Source organism: Armigeres subalbatus, chromosome 2 (genome assembly GCF_024139115.2).
Source record: "Armigeres subalbatus isolate Guangzhou_Male chromosome 2, GZ_Asu_2, whole genome shotgun sequence".
Lineage (NCBI taxonomy): Eukaryota > Metazoa > Arthropoda > Insecta > Diptera > Culicidae > Armigeres > Armigeres subalbatus.
The window spans coordinates 430,996,003-431,019,406 of record NC_085140.1 but is presented as its reverse complement, the minus strand read 5'-3'; the positions used below and the strand labels follow the sequence as shown (position 1 = coordinate 431,019,406).

The 23,404-nt window shown below is 44.3% G+C and overlaps 2 protein-coding genes and 1 long non-coding RNA gene across 3 annotated transcripts; 2 read left to right on the top strand and 1 right to left on the bottom strand.

Moving 5' to 3' along the window:
- Nucleotides 1-2,583, top strand: LOC134213564 (probable ATP-dependent RNA helicase pitchoune). Its single transcript, XM_062692717.1, has 5 exons — nucleotides 1-225; nucleotides 525-629; nucleotides 687-1,355; nucleotides 1,511-1,812; nucleotides 1,881-2,583. Exons 1-5 carry the CDS (start codon nucleotides 156-158, stop codon nucleotides 2,529-2,531), a joined length of 1,797 nt encoding a protein of 598 aa, XP_062548701.1. The 5' UTR covers nucleotides 1-155; the 3' UTR covers nucleotides 2,532-2,583.
- A 7,635-nt stretch (nucleotides 2,584-10,218) lies between these two features.
- Nucleotides 10,219-11,104, bottom strand: LOC134217941 (uncharacterized). The gene is made up of 2 exons (XR_009981190.1): nucleotides 10,712-11,104; nucleotides 10,219-10,655 (listed from the first exon to the last, which is right to left on the bottom strand). It is a non-coding gene; the product is annotated as an uncharacterized LOC134217941 (long non-coding RNA).
- Nucleotides 11,105-11,684: 580 nt separating this feature from the next.
- On the top strand, nucleotides 11,685-12,872 carry LOC134210361 (uncharacterized). Its single transcript, XM_062686415.1, has one exon. It carries the CDS (start codon nucleotides 11,685-11,687, stop codon nucleotides 12,870-12,872), a length of 1,188 nt encoding a protein of 395 aa, XP_062542399.1.
- The last annotated feature ends 10,532 nt before the right edge of the window (nucleotides 12,873-23,404 follow it).

The following is a 23,404-nucleotide window of genomic DNA, read 5'->3' as shown; positions in this document are numbered from 1 at the left end:
CAAAATAAATTTCGACTGAAACCAGCCAAACGCATTTTGTTGCACGTGTGTTTGGAAGCAGAACAAATTTGTTCCAAAAAGTTTGTGTTTTCAAGATTTTTGTCCTAAAATCAGATACTATCGTTACTATCAAGTTGAAAACAAAAGTTCAAAATATGGGTAAGAAATCAAAGTCGAAAAATAAAGGAAACTTTGCGGTATCTCAAAATGGCCAAAATGGAAAAGGTAAAAGGATATAATGTACATACCGTTGTTAGGGGTGATAATGGGTCACAGTTTCAACTACTTAGATTGCTTGTAGAATAGATTGAATGTATCTGAGGGCAAGAAAGCTAAAATACAAGAGACCTTTTTGAACGATTTTGCTATCCGACCTCCAGGCCACCGGAGAGAGCGATGACCAAATCTCACCCCAGACCCATTGTCATCCCCGATGGCGGTACGAGAAAAACGTGTTTTTATTTATGCAATCTTAATGTTTAACATGTAATAAACATACTTATACTTACTTACTTAACTTTCAGCATCTGTCGAGGATCTGGAAGATAATTTCGAACTAGAAACGGAACCATCAAAAGCGGACAAAAAGAAAAACAAGCGGAAAACTAAGGAGCCTGCTGCTGGTACATGTAAGTTGTTCTGGGAATAAGTTCTGTAGAATGGTTATTAACGTATATCTCTTGCAGTTGTTAAAAGGCCAAAATACAGTGACGATGAAGATGCCGAGGAAGACAATAACTTAGATACAAATGCGTCAGGTGAAACAGAAACACCGGCTGTGGGTGGCGGGAGTGCGTATGAAATTCTTCTGGGTAATCAGGAATTCGAAACACTCCGCAATAAAGTGTCAGATAATACGCTGAAGGCCATAACCGAAATGGGTTTCACCAAGATGACAGAAATCCAGGCCAAGGCTATTCCTCCGTTGCTGGAAGGCCGCGATTTGATTGGCTCAGCCAAGACGGGTAGTGGAAAAACACTAGCATTTTTGATTCCGGTAGTGGAATTAATCTTCAAGCTGCAATTCAAACCACGGAACGGGACCGGGGTGATCATTATTTCGCCTACTCGGGAACTCGCGATGCAGATTTTTGGTGTGTTGAAGGAATTGATGGCACATCACCATCACACGTACGGGCTGCTCATGGGAGGCGCCAGTCGGCATACGGAGAACGAAAAACTGGGAAAGGGATTGAACATTGTGGTGGCAACTCCAGGTCGATTGCTGGATCACTTGAAGGGGACGCCTAACTTCCTCTTCAAAAACTTACAGTGCTTGGTCATAGACGAGTGCGATCGAATTCTGGAGATTGGATTCGAAGAAGACATGAAACAAATCATTGGTATCCTTCCTAGTGAGTATACATTCTTTGCCGATTGAAACATTTCTGAAGTGATTCCATAGTTTTATTTACAAAACAGTATAAATAATTTGCAATCCATTGATAACTGTAAAATAGCGATTGATTTTTCCATTAACGATGTAACGAATTTAAATAAATATTAACAGAAAAGCGCCAGACAATGCTGTTCTCGGCAACGCAGACTTCACGAACGGAGGAATTGGGAAAGCTCGCGTTGAAATCGGAACCTATCTACGTCGGTGTGGATGATCACAAAACGGAAGCGACAGTAACGGGATTAGAACAGGGTTACATTGTGTGTCCCTCTGAGAAACGTTTGCTGGTGTTGTTCACGTTTCTCAAGAAAAATCGCAAGAAGAAGGTGATGGTGTTCTTCTCGTCCTGCTTGTCGGTCAAATATCACCACGAACTGTTCAACTACATCGACCTTCCGGTGAATTCTATTCATGTGAGTTGGCACGAATTACGGTTCGCTTTGCGGCGTATGATAAATAATGCATATTTGTTTGTTTCTAGGGCAAACAAAAACAAGCAAAACGAACGTCGGTGTTCTTCCAGTTTTGCAATGCAGAATCCGGTATCCTACTGTGCACAGATGTTGCTGCACGAGGTTTGGATATTCCTGCCGTGGATTGGATCGTGCAGTATGACCCTCCGAATGATACCAAGGAGTACATTCATCGCGTTGGACGTACCGCCCGAGGTGAGAACATTTGTGGCCATGCACTGCTTCTTCTCCGCCCAGAAGAGGTGGAATTCCTCAAGTACCTAAAACAAGCCAAGGTACCCTTGAATGAGTTCGAATTCTCCTGGAGCAAAATTGCCGACATTCAGCTTCAGCTGGAAAATCTCCTATCGAAAAATTACTTCCTGAATCAGTCCGGTAAGTTGGCGTTTAAATCGTACGTTCGAGCGTACGAAGGGCACCATATGAAGGACGTTTTCAACGTCGGTAATTTGGATCTGGTAAAGGTCGCGAAAAATTTCGGTTTCACGCAGCCACCTTACGTGGACTTTGGTAAGAGCTTCAAGATTCAGAACTCGGATCGACGAGCGGGTAATCGCGGGCTGGGTCATTTCAAAACGTTGAACAAGGATAAGAAAGGTGAGATGAAGTTCAAGCACATTAAAAATCGTAAGCAATTGAAGAAGATTGATTACGAGTAGAAGAAGAGATGTGAGAGTCGGAACATTTCGATAAATATAACTTTGTTTAGTACAGTAGTGTTTATTGATTGGAAAGAAAATGTTCAAATTGGTGTAATATGGTTTCTCGAAACGATTTTATTAGCTTTCTTCGGTGAGGTCAAAGTGAAAGTAATAGAGAAAAGTTTTAATGCATTATTAAAGTGAAGTTTGGCAGGAAGTCAGTTCTTAACTGGTCAAATGAAAATAAATCGGGGTCGAGACCACACCAAGGCCTAACTGAGGGACCTTCCGAACCAAATTAAAGAAGGGTAGTATGAATTTTTAAGTCTAAACATTGAACACAGAATATAGATACTTAAACAAACTACACTGTAACATACTTTTTAGTTAAGAAAATTATTTTGAGCTTTTTAGTGGAATGTCTTCACTTGTCATAAGACGAGTTTGTACAATCCCATTGAATTCCACCACTTAATTGTATCTTGACAGATACGTATTTCGAGTCAAGTACGAGACACTGAAGACGGCCTTACTGTTGAGGTCGAAATACGTATCTGTCAAGATACAATTAAGTGGTGGAATTCAATGGGATTGTACAAACTCGTCTTATGACAAGTGATACTTTTCAGGATTTCCTAACCCTTTCGGGACGGATGTCTAGCGTTTTAGATTGGCTGTGTAACATCAAAGAAAAGAGTTATGTCCTCACTTGTATCAGCAAAAGAGTGGAGGTTGGATTTACGGGAAAAATATCGGAGGTCAATTTGAACTTGATCTACTCTTTATGGATCAAAACACGCAAAACACCGCTGCAGCTGACATTGTTGTGGATTTTTTTTTTGTTCGGGTGAACCACTGCGTCCATTTCATTGAACTTTTGTAGTATACCCGTGTCATTTGTTTAGTGCATGCCTTCTGCTCCATTTCTATTGAGAAGAAAAGAATTAGTCATTTTTTATTCATATATTTCTCAAGCTTAATGTAAGGCCTCTTTAGATTAAGGTACCGCTATTTATACCCTTCAAAAAATGGCTTATACCAACTCTCAAAGGCTCGCCCCTCAATCAGTTTCGGCTCAACAATAAGTGGGATAATACTCCCTAGCCAAGGTCACGGGGGTTGACGGTACTGAAGATAATATTCATCTGTGTATCATATCACATTTGGAGCACTTCCGTGCACCTCTAACGATTCACAGTGGGTCGGCTGCTTTGCAGACTGAGCCCCTGATCGTATGTCCCGGAATACTTATCAGGTATATGTAGCTCTTCATATGGAGGATCAGCTAGGGCTCATTAGCACTCTCCAAGGGGTCGGGAAATTAACCATAATTCCTCGTCAACTGGAAGTAGCAAAGCCAACGCGTGGCCACATGTAGGATAGAATAGGTTGTAATATAGATTGAAATTGAGAAGTCTACTTTGTATTTTAGAGACATTCAATTTTCAGAATGTTTTCAATTGGGAGTGGAGAACTATTTAGACTTATCAGGATTTACATCAGGTTGAAAAATTCAAAATAGTAATGTCATAGCAAACCAGAAATCAGCCAAGAAAAACGTAGGATTAAAAAAAATAGATTGATCACAAAATGAAATAATAATATTGAACATTTTAGATTCAGTAATTAAACAGAATTTTATTTTTTTATTTTTGTTTCAGAAATGGTTTAGAGCAGCCAAGGTAGAAGTTTACTGTACTATTGGATAGAAAAATATTAAATTGAAAATCTGAGATAGAAGAGAGACAGAAGAAAAAAGTGGAGGTTGAGATTATAAAAGAGAAAAAGAGATTGATAAAAGGAGAAATCAGATATTGATAGATAGAAGGACATAGGATTTGTAAGGCAATACTCAACAATTCTTTTGTAGTTTTGTACATACCGTATCTAACAATGACTAAAACACTAATAAGACAAAGTTATAAAAGACCTTTAAGTTGAAACATAACAGACAGTCAACCGACAACAACACAATGACAATAACAGATCTAAAATATAGAAGACAAGTAGTGTTTTACATTAATTATACAACTCACAATAATAGAAATGACTATCCAACGAGTAGTACATATTTTTAATGATGTTATTCATATAAATCAATGCTTCATAATCGTAAAATTCATTCATGTAGCTTGGAAATAGACGCAATGAAGCATTACCATACCATTGATAACTGAATCTTGGACCAGACTTTAAAGACTTGAATTTTGAAGAGCGGAATAGAACATGACCATTTGACTACTGAAATTTATGACATCAGACAGTACTGTAAAGGATATGACGCCATAATCTTTTGACAGAGAATACGACACACCGTCTCGTGCGGTGACATACAGGCTTATTCTGCGTCTCGTGCGAATCGACACGAGTCGAGTCGTACCCGTCACCCGATTCCCGTAGTCGAATGAAGTGACAATTAGGTTCTGCAGCGTCTGTACGTAACCTCAATCTGGTGACAGATTAGTAGTACTTCTTGTTGGAGTCAGGGCCAGCCAACCAATCACGAACTCGACCCTTGTCGGAGTCAGTGGAAAGTACTACTAAACTGTCAAAAAAGTTCATTCGACGAGGACCGAATTCATTCGTGACGTCATGCTACAGAACCTAATTGTCGATGTGGATGAACCTCGATGAATTCTCAGTGCATTCTGATAGTCGTTCTATGTCGACAAAAGTCTGACTGGAACGAGGATTTCATGCGAGATTTGTCGGTACGTCAGAAGCAAACGAGAATGGTTCGGAAACGAAAAATCCATATCAATTCACCTAGTAATTCTAGTGATTTTCTCGTGCAGTATAAAAAGTAATAAAATAAGAACATTGGAGAGGATTTCCATTAATTTACATTTGTTTGCTCCGCTAATATGGATGGGGGATCGGATTAGGAAAAATTTTGTCGATGGGCTGAGGGCGAGAGTTCTTGGAAGGAGAATGAAGTGAACCAGCATTGTAGTTCTTAAATGTGGTTCTTAAACTGTAGTTCGGATGTGAATAGTACTTATTGTAATGTTTATAATGTTTATTTGTAATTTGGGAGTACCTTTCTGAGATTGAGTGTCTCAAAAACATTTATTTTTGCATCAACATTTAAACCGTTAAACTGGACAATAGAAAATTAGTTTTTTTTGGGGTCATAATGACCCCAAACTTAAATAGCCATAACTAATTATGAATGCTTTAATCGATTTTCATTGCCATAAAAGAAGGGTTTGGATACAGGTGTGCGTGCCGGTCCGCCGGTGGTATTTTTTTGTAATTTTACTTATCAGTGGTGGCGTTTCCGGTATCACGCTGAGAGCAATAATTATATACCCTGACCTGACGTACATCGGCGTAGCTCCCAGCAAAATAATGTATTTAGCCCTAGCCCTGGAAAGTCCTATGAACTGAAAAATTCTTCTGAATTTCCGCGTGAAATTCTTAGAATTTCTTGGAAGTCGTTTGGAAATTGCTCCAGGAATTAACCCATGAATTCTTTTCTTTTCCTATTTCTTGGGAATCTTTTGGTTCCACAAGATAAGCTCTACTTCGGAAGATTCTTCTGCTTCAATGACTCTACATTCAAACTGGCTTGCTATCCAACTTAGTGTTTTTTTTTGCTTTTTAGTGGAATGTCTTCACTTGTAATAAGACGAGGTCGTACTATCCCATTTAATTCCACCACTTGATTGTAACTTGACAGATACGTAATTCAACTGAACCGTAAGGTCGTCTTCAAGAATTTCTTGAGGGATTGTTGAATTAATATTTAGAGGAGTTTCTGGAGGAATTCCTAAAACTTATACCGAATGAATTGTTGAAAAAATTTCTGTCGGTAATTCTTACAGGAAGTCTTTCGGAAATTTCTCCAGAGATTCCTTCGGAAATTCCTCTGGGAATTCTTTCGAATTCCTCCAAAGATCCTTTCAGAAATTCTTCAAAAAGTTCCATCGGACATTCATACCGGAAATGCTTTGGAATACCTTCAGAATTTGAAGAATTCCTTCAAAAATTCATCCAGGATATTCTTCAGAAATTCGCCCAAGAATTCTTTCGAAAATAGAATGAAGGATTCCTTAGAAAATTCCTACAGGATTTCCTTCGAAACTTACAATCATTCTTTCGGAAATTCCTCCAGAAATTCTATTGGAAGTTCGTCCAGGGATTCTTTCAGAAATTGCTTAAGGGATTCCTTCGGGTATTCTTTCGAAAATTGCTCCAAGAATTTCTACGGAAATTCCCCCTGTAGTTCCTTCGGAAATTTTTCAGGAATTCCTTTAAAAATTCTACCAAAAATACCTTTAGGATTTTTCGAAGGGTTTCCTATATGAATTTCCAACGGATCACCTGGAGGAATTTCCGGGAGAAATCCTGGAGAAATTTCCATAGAAAATCCTGGAAGAAATTCTGAAGAAAATCCTGGGATAAATTCCAAAGAAATTCCTGAAAGTATTCCTGACGGAATTCCTGAAGGAATTTCCGAGGGAAATGGAGGAAGAATTTCCAAAAGAAATCCTGAAGGAATAACCGATAAAATCCTAGAGAAATTCTTAAAGGGATTTCCGAAAGATTTCCCAGAATTCCTGGAGGGTTTCTCTATGGAATATCAGGAAGAATTTCCTAGAGAAATTCTGGAGGAATTTTCGAAGAAACTACTGAAGGAATTTTCAAAGAAACTGCTGAAGGAATTTTCGATGGAACTCCTGAAGGAATTTTCGAAGGAGCTCCTGGAGAAATTTCGGAAGAAGTTCCTAGAGGAATTTCCGAAAAAAAAATCCTAGAGAAAATTCTGAAGGAATTTCCGATGGAATTCCAGGAGGAGTTTCCAAAGTAATTCCTGCGAGAATTTACAAAGTCATTCCTGGTGGAATTTCCGAAGGAATTTCTGAAACAATTTTCAACAGAATTCCTGGAGAAACTTCCGGAGGAATTTCTGGAGGTACTTCTGAGCGAATTCCTGGAGGAACTTCCGGGGGAATTCCTGGAGGAACTTCCGGGGGAATTCCTGGAGGAACTTCCGGGGGAACTCCTGGAGGAACTTCCGGAGGAATTCATGGAGGAACTCCCGGAGGAATTCTTGGAGGAACTTCCGAGGGAATTCCGAGGGAATTCCTGGAGGAACTTCCGGAGGAATTCCTGGAGGAACTTCCGGGGGAATTCCTGGAGGAACTTTCGGGGGAATTCCTGGAGGAACTTCCGGGGGAATTCCTGGAGGAACTTCCGGAGGAATTCCTGGAGAAACTTCCGGGGGAATTCCTAGAGGAACTTCCGGGGGAATTCCTAGAGGAACTTCCGGGGGAATTCCTAGAGGAACTTCCGGGGAAATTCCTGGAGGAACTTCCGGGGGAATTCCTGGAGGAACTTCCGGAGGAATTCCTGGAGGAACTTCCGGAGGAATTCCTGGAGGAACTTCCGGAGGAATTCCTGGAGGAACTTCCGGAGGAATTCCTGGAGGAACTTCCGGAGGAATTCCTGGAGGAACTTCCGGAGGAATTCCTGGAGGAACTTCCGGAGGAATTCCTGGAGGAACTTCCGGAGGAATTCCTGGAGGAACTTCTGGAGGAATTCCTGGAGGAACTTCCGGAGGAATTCCTGGAGGAACTTCCGGAGGAATTCCTGGAGGAACTTCCGGAGGAATTCCTGGAGGAACTTCCGGAGGAATTCCTGGAGGAACTTCCGGAGAAATTCCTGGAGGAACTTCCGGAGGAATTCCTGGAGGAACTTCCGGAGGAATTCCTGGAGGAACTTCCGGAGGAATTCCTGGAGGAACTTCCGGAAGAATTCCTGGAGGAATTTCCGGAGGAATTCCTGGAGGAATTCCTGGAGGAACTTCCGGAGGAATTCCTGGAGGAACTTCCGAAGAAATTCCTGGAGGAACTTCCGGAGGAATTCCTGGAGGAACTTCCGGAGGAATTCCTCGAGGGACTTCCGGAGGAATTCCTGGAGGAACTTCCGGAGGAATTCCTGGAGGAACTTTTCTGCGGAAGTTCTTTCAGGAATACTTCCGAAAGTTTCTTCGGGAATATTCCGGAAGCTCTGTCAGGGTTTTCGGAAGTTTTTCGGGAATTCCTCCAATTTCATTCGAAAGCTCTTGCGGAGTTCAAGTAAGTTCTACCGCAAGTTCTTCTTGGAATTAATTTGGAAGCTCCTCCGGAAACTCCTTCACTAATACTTTCGAAATTCATTTGAAAATTTCTTTCAAAATTTCATCAAGAAGTTATTCCTCCAGAAATTTCTCCGAGAATTACCTCGGCAATGGTTCTAAAATACCATAAAAATTCTTCCAAAAATTTCCTCGATCTCTTTTTTAGAAACTTCTATGAGAAATTGTTTAGATTTAGCGCTGGCGTCCGCTGGTTACTTATTCCGGAATTTTACCTTCAATTTCTCAAGGAATTCCCTCAAAACGTTTCATAGATTACTTCTAGAGCTCTAAATAATACCTCGAGAACTCTCCAGAAATTCTCTTTGGATTTCTTTTAGAAATTCACTTGAAACCACACGAGAAATTCTACAAGAATATTTTCTAAAAATTCTTTCATTTTCTCGACGATATCCTCCAGAAATTCATCCAAAAATTCCTTCAGAAATTTTCCCCTTGATTCAAGAATTCTTTAAGAAATTTCTACCAAAATTTCTTCCAGAATGCCCTTTATGAATTTACCTTGAGATGTCTCCCAAATTTCATCCGGAAACTCGTTCTAACAACCATTCAGTAACTGCTATGAGAAATTCCTTTTTCCCGAAGGATTTTTTGTGAGAATGTCCGAAGGAAAACCTGTCCCGAAGCACATGCTCTACGAATTTTCTGGATTTCTGATTTACATTGCTGGAAACATATTTGGATGCATACCTACTAGAAAAAATTTACGATAGAATTTTGGGCAAATTTTCCAATGAACAACGAAATTTTGAAATAATTTCGGACCAACTGTTTACCCACATATTTTCAAATTTGCCGATTCATTTGCCGTTCCGAAGACATTGTGTTTTAAGCTTTAATTCCAATAATTTCCAAAATATGACAACATTTAGTAGTTGCGGGTTTTCTAGGTATTTTCCCGGTGACCACAATGGTTCGTGTGTGGGTCATAATGTCAATTCCATACTTGATAGCAATTGGTTCTAAAGAAAATCTTGGCGCTTTGCGATGAAATTTACGAATTGATTATTTTTACGGATGCTCCGGTTTTTCAAGAGGACGTAGTGACTTCTAAATATACACACCACTTTAAAACCACACTCATACACTAGACAAAGCGACACAAGCATACATACTCATATTCAAACACCAACAGACAAAATCACCCAGGTCCCGGATACCCCGTCACCTCGTCTCGCCCTCGGATACCCACGTGGTTGAATTCCAAACTAATATGACGAGCATCACAATTGATTTAAAGGAAGGATATCTTTCAACAATATGAAAAAATATCTTCTAAAGCATCTAACAGTTAACTGACCCCCTTCTTAATAGATTTTGCTAATTTAACATGAAATTTCTCAAACTAGCACTAGCATCATCAGGCGTTTGAATTCTAAACATAGCTGATAGACCACTTTCAGGATGATTTTGACCGCTTAATGCTTATTATTTTGCTGAAGGATTTCCCAGAATTCTACGGAGAATTTCCAAAGAATATTGCCTAGGTTTCCGGCATAATCCTGTGAAGGTTTTCGAAGAATGCCCAAAAACAATCAGAGACTGCAATACGAAAGATTTTCATATAATCCTACGACTACTTTCATATTATTTTATTTAAATTATAATTCAAAAAGAGATTACATTAGCAATATTTCGATTTCTAAATAATAGCATTTGAAAGTCAAAATGAAATACCTACTCCGTAACTTCATCGTTATTTTTCTCTTCTCCTAATGTCCAGGGCGGCACAGCAGATAAACATTCGGAAATTAAACGTCCGGGAATACTCGAGCAACTAGTTCAATTCCCATCGCCATGGCCCATATATTCCGCACAGATTCCTTCCTCCAGAACCGTGTAATATGATGGAATCCAATCCAACTTCTGCGAGCATCTCGATGGCAAAAAAAACTTCTGAATGGTGCGCCATGGTGTTCGTAGATGAAAATCTGGATCTGGTTCTGATAGGTTGGTGATACCATCACGTAAAAACACTCTTCCTCGTCAATTAACCGTAACTGTAATTAATAAATTACAATAGTAACATTTTATTGTTATTAAATTTCAAACATACCTAGTTTGTTTTGGTTTTCCTCCGAAGAAAAATTCAGCGAACTATAACACACAAATCTTAACCATTTCCAAAAAGAGCGAATTTCTATAATCACTTTAGTCGCAAAGATAGTTAAAAAATCGATCAATAATTCATTGGATTATTCTCAAATGGTGAAATAAAGCATACATTATTCAATTATGGTTCTGTTTTTGCAAATATTTGTAATAAAAACCATATTTAAAAATATTGTTTTGTTTAGCTTTATTCTTTTCGCCCTTATCTAAACCCAGTGATGAACTTTTATTAGTTTGACGTTTCTCTGGGTGAACTTCAATTCGGTGTCGGTTCATCCTTCCTCTCGATACGAAATGAACGCCTCGCCTCGCGCGAGTCGACATTCGGAATAAAGCGAGAAGTGTCACACGACAGCGAAACGAGAACAGTCGTCTCGACTCGTGCGAGACGCAGAATAAGGGTGATAGTGCGCGCTCTCGGAATACGACAGGTATTTCCCCCTGTAATTCGCGGCCGCCGCGTTTCAAACGTTCACGAACAAGTGTATACAGTGCTACAAAATCGCAACAGTGAAGACTAGCTGTGAATCGACGAAAAAAAACGGGTAAACGAAGTGAAAAGTGTATTCAACACGTGCTGGAGACAACCAAAACAAACAGCCATCGTCCGGCTGTTTTCATTCAGTTGTCGATGGTGTGGGTAGCGGTACACCCAGAGGAAGATTTTTGGTGAAAATAAAAAGTGTCGAAAAGTTTCGAAACCTCGAAGGAAAAATTAAATACTGAATAGTGTCCGAAAGTGTATACTGGGAATCTTACAGTGTCCGCCGTAATTGTGTGCCTACAGTGGGGCGTGAAATACCAAGAATTACATAAATTTGAGGTTGAAGGGACAAGTTGGGTGTATTCTTCGTTAGTCCATTTGGGGTAGGTAACGGGTGACCGTTGCCATAGTGGTACAATCAACCTAATTCAACATGGCGGCCGCCAGTAGCGGCGACCCCGGAGGGTCTGTTGGACGTAGACTACCAAATTATATGGATCCAACAAACAAGTTTGGTGAATTAACGTTTCTTCAGCTAACCGCAAAAGATGGTGCCACACTGCCGATCAATCCTTTTATCATTGGAAAAACGGTTGAAGCATGTGCCGGTGGAGCCATCGAAAGTGCTAAAACCGAAGCACAAGGCACAAAATACACTTTGTGTGTTCGGGATCCAGCCCAAGTTACCAAACTGCTCAAACTGAAATCGCTCATCGACGGAACCGACGTTGAAGTCATTCCCCATCCAAATCTGAACACTAGCAGATGCGTCATCTCCTGCTTTGAGCTGATTTACATGGAAGAAAAGGATATCCTAACAGAACTAATCAACGAAAATGTTGTCCGTGTACAACGCATCACCAGGAATGAGGGTGGTAAAAAGGTAAATACGCCTGCGTTGATCCTTACATTCTGTAAGACCACGTTCCCAGAATTCATCAAAGTCGGCCTGCTACGTGTTCCCACCCGTCCGTACTTTCCGAATCCCATGCTATGTTATGGGTGTTTCAGCTACGGCCACACACGTATACGATGCCCTGGACCGCAACGCTGCTTTAACTGTTCCGATAATTTTCACGGAGAAGAATGCGATAAGGCACCGTCCTGTCAGAACTGCAAGGGCAACCACAGACCGACTAATCGCCAGTGCCCGGTTTATAAAAAAGAAGTAGAGGTAATCAAAATCAAAGTGCGTAACAATCTGAGTTTTCCAGAGGCCAGAAAACGTGCTGAACAGCAAATAGGAAATAGTTACGCTCAAGCAGCAGCACAGCAGACCGTGATCGAGAGAAAGCTGAAGGAACTGGAGATGGCCATGATGAAAAAAGATAAAGAAATCGCCCGACTGCATGAAGAAAGTAAACGGAAGGATGAACGTATCGAGCAAATGACGGCAATCGTTAACCAAATAAAAATCCGGCAGCAAATCGGCAAAATAAAACAGAATCAAGACTACGAAACCATCAGCAACGAAAAGCCGCACCACAGCCATGAACAACGACCAGTCCACATGACGATAGGCGTCACCACTCGATCGAGGAACAACTCCCCAGTCGTTCAGGAGAGGCGAACGACTTCAGAAAAGCAATCACACCAAACCGGCAACCTCACCAGACCATAGACCGCCACCGAAAAAACCGCTTTTACCCACGACCTCACGCAAATGGATTTTTCCAGTGAGGAATCGGAGATACCGAAGACATGCCCTAGTCAACAAGGTCTTCGATAACTCCACTTCTCAACAGCGCATGAATTACAACGACGACCAAGGCACGAACACGGACAATGAGCTCAATCGGTTCGGAAGTAGGGAAAGTGTAGTACCTCTTCCGACGCAAGTATGGCAGGTCGAAGGAGTCATCCGGGACGTCTTACCCCAACCCGTTGATGACGAATTCGCCTCCGTAACCGATCAAAATACTGAACACACCACGATAACGGAAACTCGAAATAGACGGCAGAGAGAAGAGGTAGCCCTTCTTTTCACTGGCCACCGCCATTCACAAGCAAGTATAATCTACCCAGCTTTTACACCCGATAGAAGCGTTACCAGCAACGACGATGTCCACAGAACTACACAAAGTATTTCCCCAGTGCCGGTAGATCTGGAAATAATCGTGTAGTAGTTTCGGCAACGGCTGGCACTGTGGGGCAAGACGTCCCACAGGTCAGTACTCGCTTATTCCAACCACAGGCAGATACTGTCTCGTCCAACATTCCAGGTCACTTCCAAGCTGCGGTTCCCGAAGATGCCCCTTCATCGGATCGTCGAAGTAATATTACACAAAGCGCTTCCCCAGTGCCGGCTGTTGTCGGTATTGGTAAAACTAGTGTAATTGTTTCGACAGCGGCTGGCACTGTGGGGCAAAACGTCCCACAGGCAAGTTCCAGCTTTGAGCACACATCTCCAGAGATTATCGTGGCACCTTTTTCTCCCACAGTTGATCAACCAACGCGAAGAGTATCCACATCGTCATCTGTCACATGCTCCATCACGGATAGTCGCTCTGGCGGCGTTTTCGCTCTACAGTGGAACCTGCGTGGTCTAAGGGCCAACATTAGTGAGCTGAAGCTTCTCATCGCCGATCTGGAACCTTGCGTCGTGGCACTCCAGGAGACCAAAGTGAACCAAACCGTTGTCCCACCAGATTTCGTCGGCAGGAACTATACCTTACTCCTAGAATCAAAAAGCGTGCACTATTGGCAACGCGGGGTTGGCCTTGCTATAAGGGAAGGCATACCATTTGAGCGTGTACAGATCGACACCCCACTGCATCTTATTGCTGCTCGCATTCACGCACCGATCCAGGTAACCGTAGTTTCTGTGTACATTCCGCCGAGCTCTGTTCAATGTCAGGTCGCAATGGGTGAGTTGTTAGAGCAACTGGAAGGTCCAGTGCTGCTTCTCGGAGATTTCAATGCGCATCATCTCGCGTGGGGCTCAAACCATTCGAACCCGCTTGGTCGTTTCATCGCCGAAACGACTTTGAATAAACAGTTGGTAATTCTAAACGATCACTCGCATACTCGTATCGACCCGGCTACGGGAAATACTTCGGCCATCGACTTGACCATCTGCTCCGAAAGCCTGGCTCGTAAGTTCACTTGGCGTACGTTAACGGACACTTACAATAGCGACCACCACCACTACGACCAAGCTGACTGGCCGTTGTACGAACAGCTCACGGCAGAAACAATCCGGCCAGATGTCGAATGGGATGTAAGCAGCTTTACTGAGAAGATTACAGCGGCCGCAATAAAATCTATACCTCGGACCAGCGGCAAAATTGGACCAAAAGCGGCTCCGTGGTGGTGCCCCGAAGCAAAAACGGCAATCCGATGGAGAAGAAAGTGTCTTCGCTCCCTTCGACAACTCCAGTCATCCGACCCGGATCACCCCGAAGCACTGGCGAGATTTCAAGAAGCAAGGGCAGCAGCACGAAAAGCGATCACTCAGGCAAAGCAGCAATCGTGGGAAAAGTTCGTGGCGAGAATATCACCCAGCAGCACGTCGACTGAATTGTGGCGGACCGTGAACACTCTACGTGGTAATCGGCGACAGCGTCCGGTAGTCCTCCAGCGATCGGACGGGTTCATGGATGATCCCAAAGAAGTAGCAGAAGAACTAGCGAAAGTTTACAGCGAAAGATCTGCGACCTCCAGCTACCCTCCTTCGTTCCAAATAGCGAAAGCGGCGGCTGAACGAAAACTCATCGATTTTTCGCAAAACAGCGATGATGTGTACAACATCGATATCACCCTCGGCGAACTTTTGTGGGCCCTCGACAAAGGGCAAGGTGCCTCAACAGGCCCAGATTCAATAGGGTATCCTCTGCTGCAACATCTGCCTCTGTCCGTGAAGACGTGCCTGCTTGAACTACTTAACAATATCTGGCGCAGTGGCGAATTTCCTGAAAGTTGGCGGAATGCTATAGTCATTCCGATCCCGAAATCTAACTCCCACGAGACCGGTGCCAACGCATTTCGACCAATCTCACTCACCAGCTGCATGGCTAAACTCTTCGAACGGATCATTAATCGCCGGTTGATCACCGAACTAGAGTTGAGTGGACGACTCGACAAGCGCCAACATGCTTTTCGGGCAGGACACGGTACGGACACGTATTTTGCCGAGCTTGAAAGGTCGCTACCTACCACTGACGAACACTGTCTTATTGCTTCTCTTGATCTGTCGAAGGCGTACGACACCACCTGGCGACATGGCATACTACGAACCTTGAAATCTTGGCGAATTCGAGGGCGCATGCTGAACATGCTGCAAAGCTTCCTCTCGGAGCGCACCTTCCAGGTGTCCATAGGGGGACACATGTCTCAACAATATTCGCAGGAGAACGGAGTTCCACAGGGTTCCGTCTTGTCCGTGACGTTGTTCCTCGTGGCCATGCAGCCGATCTTCCGTGTGCTGCCAGACGGAGTTCAAATTCTTTTGTACGCGGATGATATCCTTCTCGTAGTACGAAGGTCAAAGGGAGAAGGTTTGCACCGGAAACTGCATGCGGCAGTCAAGGCAGTGGATAAGTGGACGAAGAGTGTTGGATTCACCATATCAGCGACGAAATCGCAAACATTCTATTGTAGTCCAAATGCACGCCGTGAGCCGACACAGAGCATCACCATAGACCGATCCCCCATCCCGAAGACCAATCGCCTGAGGATTCTAGGTGTCACTCTCGACCGAACACTTACGTTCAAACCGCACTGTAAGATGGCCAAGAAAGCTTGCGAATCGCGACTAAGGATCCTGCAGATGATCGGAGCAGAAACTTCCGCGTGGCAATCGCACGACTCTTCTGCAGGTAGGCTCGGCTTTAATCACCGCTAAGCTGACATATGGAATAGGATTAGTTAGCCGAGGAGGTCCGGAAACCCTGCAAAGTCTCGCTCCTGCATATAACACAATGGTCCGTCACGCTTCCGGAGCATTCGTAACTAGCCCGATTAACTCGCTCATGGCTGAAGCTGGCAATCTACCGTTCCAACTATTGGCCGTTCAGTCTATTGCACGGACGGCCATTCGGATGTTAGCTAAAGTCGACACAACAGCATCCTTCCGCTGGTTCATCGAGCTTCCGACCGTGTACTCGAAGTAACGGGTACAGCGCTTCCCGCTGTTGGCCAGCTCATAAGGCAGAGCAATCGTGTTTGGCACGCACGTAAACCGTCGATAGTATGGGATGTAAAGAACAGTGTCCGAGCCGGCGACCCACCAGACAGAGTTCGTCCAGTCGTCCAACAGCTACTTTCAACCGAATTTCACAGGTCGACAGTAATTTACACAGATGGCTCCAAGCATGATGACAAGGTAGGGTCCGCCTTCCACTCCCATGGCCTAGTCGGAAAGTTTAGTCTCCCAAAAGAATGCAGCGTCTTCTCGGCTGAGGCGTATGCCATCAAGAAGGCAGTAACTATGCGAAATATCAATGACGACTTGGTGATACTAACGGACTCTGCAAGCTGCTTGTTGGCGTTAGAATCGGGAGCATCGAAACATCCGTGGATCCAGGAAATAGAACAAACAGCACAAAACAAACCTGTCCGTTTCTGCTGCACACTGGTGTGAAATGAAATACTGTGGCTGATCAACTAGCGAACGAGGCCAGGGAACAGCCTGTCATTGACACGCCTATCCCTGGAGAAGATGCGTTACGAATGGTAAAACAGGCGATACGACTCCGGTGGGACCGTCAGTGGTATGAGTGTAGAGACGCGAAGCTGAGGGAGATAAAATACGATACGAATAGGTGGGCAGACCAGGGTAGCGTAGCCGAGCGGCGTGCCCTAACTCGGTTGAGAATTGGTCACACGCGGCAGACCCACTCTTTCCAGCTGAAAAAGGATTCTCCGCCCACCTGCGATTGCTGTGGAACCATGAACGACGTACGACACCTTATTTTGCATTGCCGGAAGTATGAGAAAGAACGACAGGAGAACGACATCAGCACTACTAGTCTGAGAGATGCCCTGAGTAATGATGAAGGAAGAACAAAGAAACTTATGGTGTTCTTGCACCAAACGCGATTATACGAGCAACTCTGAATGGTGGGAGGTCTTAAAAATGGTATCAGCAAAATTATATCATCGGCAGAGCTACACGAAGCCTTTCCCCAGTGCCGGCTGTTGCCGGCAGATCGGGATACAATCGTGTAGTAATTTCGGCAACGGCTGGCACTGTGGGGCAAAACGTTCTACAGGTCAGTACTCGTTTATTCCAACCGACAACAGATACTGTCTCGCAAAAAATTCCAGGTCGCTACCAAGCAGCAGCAGTCCTCTCATCCGGGAAAGGGCCCCGACGAATCGTCGAAGAAATATTACACAAAGCGCTTCCCCATTGCTGGCTGTTGTCGGTGTTTTCAAGACTAGTGTAATGGTTTCGACAGCGGCTGGCACTGTGGGGCAAAGCGTCCCACAGGCAAGTTCCAGCTCTGAGCTAATATCCTCACAGGTTATCGTGGCACCTTTTCTCCCACAGATGACCAACCAACGCAGAGCAGAGTCCGCTGCAGACTTCGGCACGAGTTGTCGTTACGGCGGCGCCTCCGATCTACAGTACCACATGCTTTACATAATTCTTTGTTTGCACAGAAGAAGTGACTGACAATTTATTCGTTAGGACGAGAGAAGGAGAAGGTGAAGCTGAAGAGAAGAAAGATTATGAGATGGTTTCCTCTCTCGAAGGAAAAGGACGAATAATTTTGAATTTCATTTCAATTAGTTGTAAATCAAAATTTTAGACGCATACTCCCTGACACGAATGCACCCATGGCGGTGTGAAGTGTCTCTAATAAACAAACAAACAAACAAACAGTACTGTAAAGGATATGACGCCATAATCTTTTGACAGAGAATACAAAATTACTGTCAAGATGCGCCGTTGCGTCAATCGCTGTAGAACGGCCTTTACTTGGAGATGGCATCAGTACCACCCGTTGTCAACATAGACTACTATTCGGTATTGAATGTCGGCTCCAAGAAAACATTAAATCAACTTTACATGTTAATTATTCGGAAAACATTCATGCGCGTGATGAGCTTTCCTTATTATTATTATTTGTTTTTAAACTGACAGACTGCGGGAAGGGAAATGTATCGGTATGATCACAATACGAACCCAGACCGCAGTGACCTAGTGAGCAACATAGCTTGAGTCGTCTGCTAGTATTGTGTATCACATGGAGAGCCCAGTCGAGATACTAGTCTATTAAGACTACAACTGGTCAACTCACAAAAAAAAAAAAAAAAAAAAAAAACTATAAGTGGGATAATACTGATTTTGACCATGCATCGGTACTGAAGTTCAAATATATTTTTGCTTTTCTTATGAGTTTCGAATTCGTTTTTGTATAGAGATCTGATTTCATTGCGTTTGGCATTTCCGAATCTCACCTTTACACAGAGCTCTAATCAGTCAGAGGGTTCAGCAGATCCACCAAATTCGTATCCGCTTCTCTCCTAATTAATCAACGCTCTGGAGCTTGGATATTTATGTCGTCGGCTTCGAAACCAGCCTAAGATTGAGTTACGTTTTTATAATTTACTCCATTGACTCCATCCAAAAGGAGCAAAAAATGGGTCATCTAAAAGCAAATTATAATCGTTCCATACTCTTCCGACCATCACTCATAAGTATTAACAAGAATAGTAAGAACTAGAGCACAGTGTGGTAGATCTTACTCCGTAATGCAACATGAAGAGTGTCTACCCAGCATTACAGGCTCAGTTAACTGCCTGGCTAATTGTTTCACCTCAGCACGGGTCGCCAGACACCTTGGGATTCGGGGTTAGGGACGTCATATTGTCAGCTTCAGTGTTGTACCGAGCCTGGCGATATGACCGGATTTACACCGTTACGCACTACTTCAGAGTATCCATATCCCAGCGTAACGGGACGTTGTGGATTTTACAAATGCTGCAAATGTTTAACTTCCCCGAGGATGAAACTAAGTTGTCTACCTATCAAAGTATACGAAAAGAGTGTTATGGACATCAACAACATCATGGTGTCATTGAGTGTCGAATTTCCGAATACAAATTGCGGACGGTACCATTAGCATCCAAACACTTTCTTACTGTGGTCGAAGCGATAAAAAACCGCAAATTTTCAGTTCTACACTCATGGAACAATCGATCAAACTTGTGATTTTTGGGCGGCCGCTTCTCAGTTTGAGTTAAAAAAAAGAAAACGAAGGAATATGTCAAGGTGTTGCACGCTTTAAGACTGTGTGAATTTTGACATCAAGACATTTTGATTAAGTGTCAAAGCTTATAATCTAAATAGGTTTTGAAACGATCGGATTCATTAACATTTTTTAAGTTTTTTTTGAATCAATAGCTTATTCCTGAATACCTGAGTAATTTTTTTCAGGGAAAACGGTCCATTATATTAGCTAACTACCATCTAGATTTTTTCGATATTTTCGAAATGGTCGCTCAGGATCGTCTGGCATGCCTCCAGTAGAACCTTCAGTGAAGCTTTGCGCTTGGAGGAAAACACGGAAAGTTTGAGTGGGGATGACCTGGTTGCGGTTCTGTAACGAGCGTGCGACGCTACCATGCCGAGGAAGGCACGACTGCGGAATAGTCGACCACATGTATACTGGCGAAGCGAGCATATTGCAGCCCTTCGAGCGGCCTGCCTTCGAACTAGAAGAAAAACGCAAAGGCGGAAGTGAGGGAGGAAAGCATCGAGCAATTCAAGGCAGCGAGACTGGCTCTAAACAAGGCCATCAAAGAAAGCAAGAAAGCCTGCTTCGACAGATTGTGCCAGAGCGCCAACTCGAACCCATGTGGAGACGCCTATAGGGTGGTTATGGCCAAAACAAGACGAGCACTGGCACCTCCTGAGCGATGTCCAAAGAGGTTGAAGACGATAATCGAAGATCTATTCCCGCACCACGGCCCAACCCATTGGCCGCCAGCAGCGAGGGTAGGAGCAAATGACGGAGCAGTGGGCGGGATCACGAACATGGTGTTGAAGCCAGCCATACTGACTAATCCGGACATGTTTAGGTTAGCCATGCAGAAGTGTCTGGACGAGCGGACATTCTCGGATATATGGAAGAGACAGCGTTTGGTCCTGTTACCGAAACCTGGTAAGCCACCAGGAGAACCCTCAGCGTACAGACCAATCTGTCTAATAGACACGGTAGAGAAGTTACTGGAGAAGTTGATCCTGAACAGGCTGTCGCCGTACGTGGAGAAGGTAGGAGGATTATCGAGCGAGCAATTCGGCTTTCGGAGAGGAAGGTCTACTCTGGGTGCCATTAAATCGGTGGTTGACACTGCAAAGGTCGCCATCGAATGTAAGCGGCGTGGTATACGTTACTGCGCAGTAATAACACTCGATGTGCGGCATGCTTTCAACAGTGCTTGCTGGATGGCGATCGCGAACTCGTTGCTTCGGCTGGGAGTACCGGTAGGGCTGTACAAGATTCTGGGAAGTTACTTTCAGAATCGAGAATTGATCTACGGGACATACGAAGGTTTGGTTAGCGCCCTCATCACGGCAGGTGTCCCAAAGGGATCAATTTTGGGTCCATTGGTGTGGAACGTGATGTACGATGGAGTGCTGAGGTTAAAGCTTCCACCAGGAGTCAAGTTAGTGGGATTCGCTGATGACGTAACCATGACCGTGTACGGAGAATCCATCGAGGAGGTCGAATTGACTGCATCCTATTCAATCAGTCTAGTGGAGGAATAGTTGCGCAGCAAGAAGCTCCAGCTGGCGCATCATAAAACGGAGATGATAGTCGTTAACAACCGGAAATCGGTTCAAGAGGCGACAATTAGAGTCGGCGGTTGCGACATCACCTCCAAGAGATCTCTGACACAATTGGGGGTGATGCTCGACGATCAGTTGTTTTTTAAAAGTCACGTCGACTACGCCTGCAAGCGCGCGTAGACGGCGATAGCGGCACTATCGAGGATGATGGCGAACAGCTCTAGAGTGTGCTCAAGCAAGCGTGGCGGTTTCAATTCTACGATACGGATGTCCAGCCTGGGGATCGGCGTTGAGTGTAAACTGCAACGTGCGAAAGCTGGAGAGTACTCATAGGCTAATGTGCCTGAGAGTCATCAACGCATATCGCACCGTATGTCGCGAAGCGGCATGTGTACTCGCGGGCATGATGCCTATCAAACTGGTGGTGGAGGAAGACGAGGAGCCTTTACGGATAGCGGACCATGAGTACTCCGCCGCGGAAGTCGTGAAGTAGGTTGGATCCGCCGTCGGGGACTATCCGAGTCGTTCGCGTTCGCGACCCAGGCGGGAGCTAAATGGCTCAACGAATAAGGTGAGAGCTGAATGGCTCAAGGAATCGAAACTCGGTTATCGGAGTAGGCTAGGCCCACCGCCGGGAACCAGTAGAGTAGATTGTGGCGTGCGAATGCACCGGCTCCGGGTCGTCGGGGCACCATTGAACCGGAAGTTATCTCTACCCGGAATCTTTGGTCTGACCTCGGCACTCGTCCGGTCACCTGTTGAGACGGGTCGTCGGTTACGTTGGAGCTTGCGACGTCGGGGAATTCCCCGTCGGAGTAGGATTGATCCACCACCGGGGACTATCCGAGTAGTTCGCGACCAAGGCATGAGCTATATGGCTCAACGGTTAAGCAAGAAGCTAAAAGGCGCAGTTCATGGGAAATCGATTAATCGGAGTAGGCTAGGTCCACCGCCGGGGACCAGTTGAGTAGATCGAGGCGCGCGAATGCACCGGCTTCGGTTCGTCGGGGCACCACTGAACCGGAAGCTATCTCCACCCGGAATCTTTGGTCTGACCTCGGCACTCGTCCGGTCACCCGTTGAAGTGAGAATGTGGGTAGTACTTGAGCGAATCTATGAACATGCTAACCAGGTGAAAGTAATGTAATAGCCTTCCACGGATGCGGGTCGTCGGTATCGGGGGAGTTTCCGCCGCCGGGGGACACCCCGTCGCAGTAGGATAGATCCGCCGCCGGGGACTATCTGAGTAGCTTGCGAGTACGTTGAGAAATGGCTCTAAAAATAAAAAGAAAATAGATGTGGTGCTGAATGGCACAAGGAAAAAATGAAGTGCTCAAGGGCTCAACGCTTTTGCGTGCTTGCTGGCACCAACAAGGGAGCCAAAGGGCTCAGACGGAGAACAAAACATCAAAGATAGGCACTGTGAAAGGTGTCGTTTTGGGAGGAGTACTTTCAGTACTGCTTTCCCCCACAGAAGTAATACTGTAAGGCCAGTCCGAACTGCCCACGATTCAGAGCAGAACGGAGTTGGATCTTAACGGTCAGCACTCGTAGCATAAATCCCAACGTTCAAGCGTTTTTTTTTCGTGAACGTGAGCGAAGGTGATGAGTTGTAACCGATCGTGGGACAACAACCGGTTCGGAGACGTCGGGGCGTCCTTCAACCGGAATCACTGGACCGACCTCGGCACTCAATCGGTACGCCTAATGATCGAGGTAACCGTATCGGGAGAGCCGTACCGTGTGTGTGTGTGAACAATTTAACGAGCGCTAAAAGCGAAACATGCCGTGGAGATACGCAGTCATACTGTCATCAATAATGATGAGAAGAATGCAGCGAACTATAGCAATACTTGCCAAAGGCTGGACAAGTGAAGTGCATGAGTACAGCCCCTCTCCGAAGTATTGACATCAAGTAAGTCCCGGAGGGACCAAGGCATTAGAAGAGAGGGGAACTCAAGTAACCTTCTGTTGCTTGGGTGGGTTTAGTGGGTTCGGCGATCCGTCAACCCCACTCCCTGAGTGATAATTTTAGGTGTCTGTTGCAGATTTGCCTTCATCCCTCTATAAAAAAAACACACACACACACACTACACGCAAATGATCAAGACTTCTGTTAAAACAACGCAAGAGGTAGTCAGATTTTAGGTGGTTTAATCGAACAACGTCATATCAGGCTTAACGAATTCTAAAAGGTGAAACATATTTAAATGTGGTAATCGATAGTGAATAAATTTGTGCAAAACCTCAACGATGATCAGTCATATAATGAAATGCTCTGTTAGTCAACCAAATTTCTTGCAAACGACTACGTCAACTGATATCACCTTGTACTGATAAATAAAAAACTGCGATTGGGGATATCTATACTGGTTGATAAGATACTCACCCCTTGACACAACGAATCGATT

Coding starts and splice junctions, on each gene's coding strand:
- LOC134213564 (XM_062692717.1), top strand. CDS start 156: ATGGGTAAGAAATCAAAGTCGAAAAATAAAGGAAACTTTGCGGTATCT. Junction 226..524: donor AAATGGCCAAAATGGAAAAG/GTAAAAGGATAT, acceptor CTTAACTTTCAG/CATCTGTCGAGGATCTGGAA. Junction 1,813..1,880: donor TTCCGGTGAATTCTATTCAT/GTGAGTTGGCAC, acceptor GTTTGTTTCTAG/GGCAAACAAAAACAAGCAAA.
- LOC134210361 (XM_062686415.1), top strand. CDS start 11,685: ATGGCGGCCGCCAGTAGCGGCGACCCCGGAGGGTCTGTTGGACGTAGA.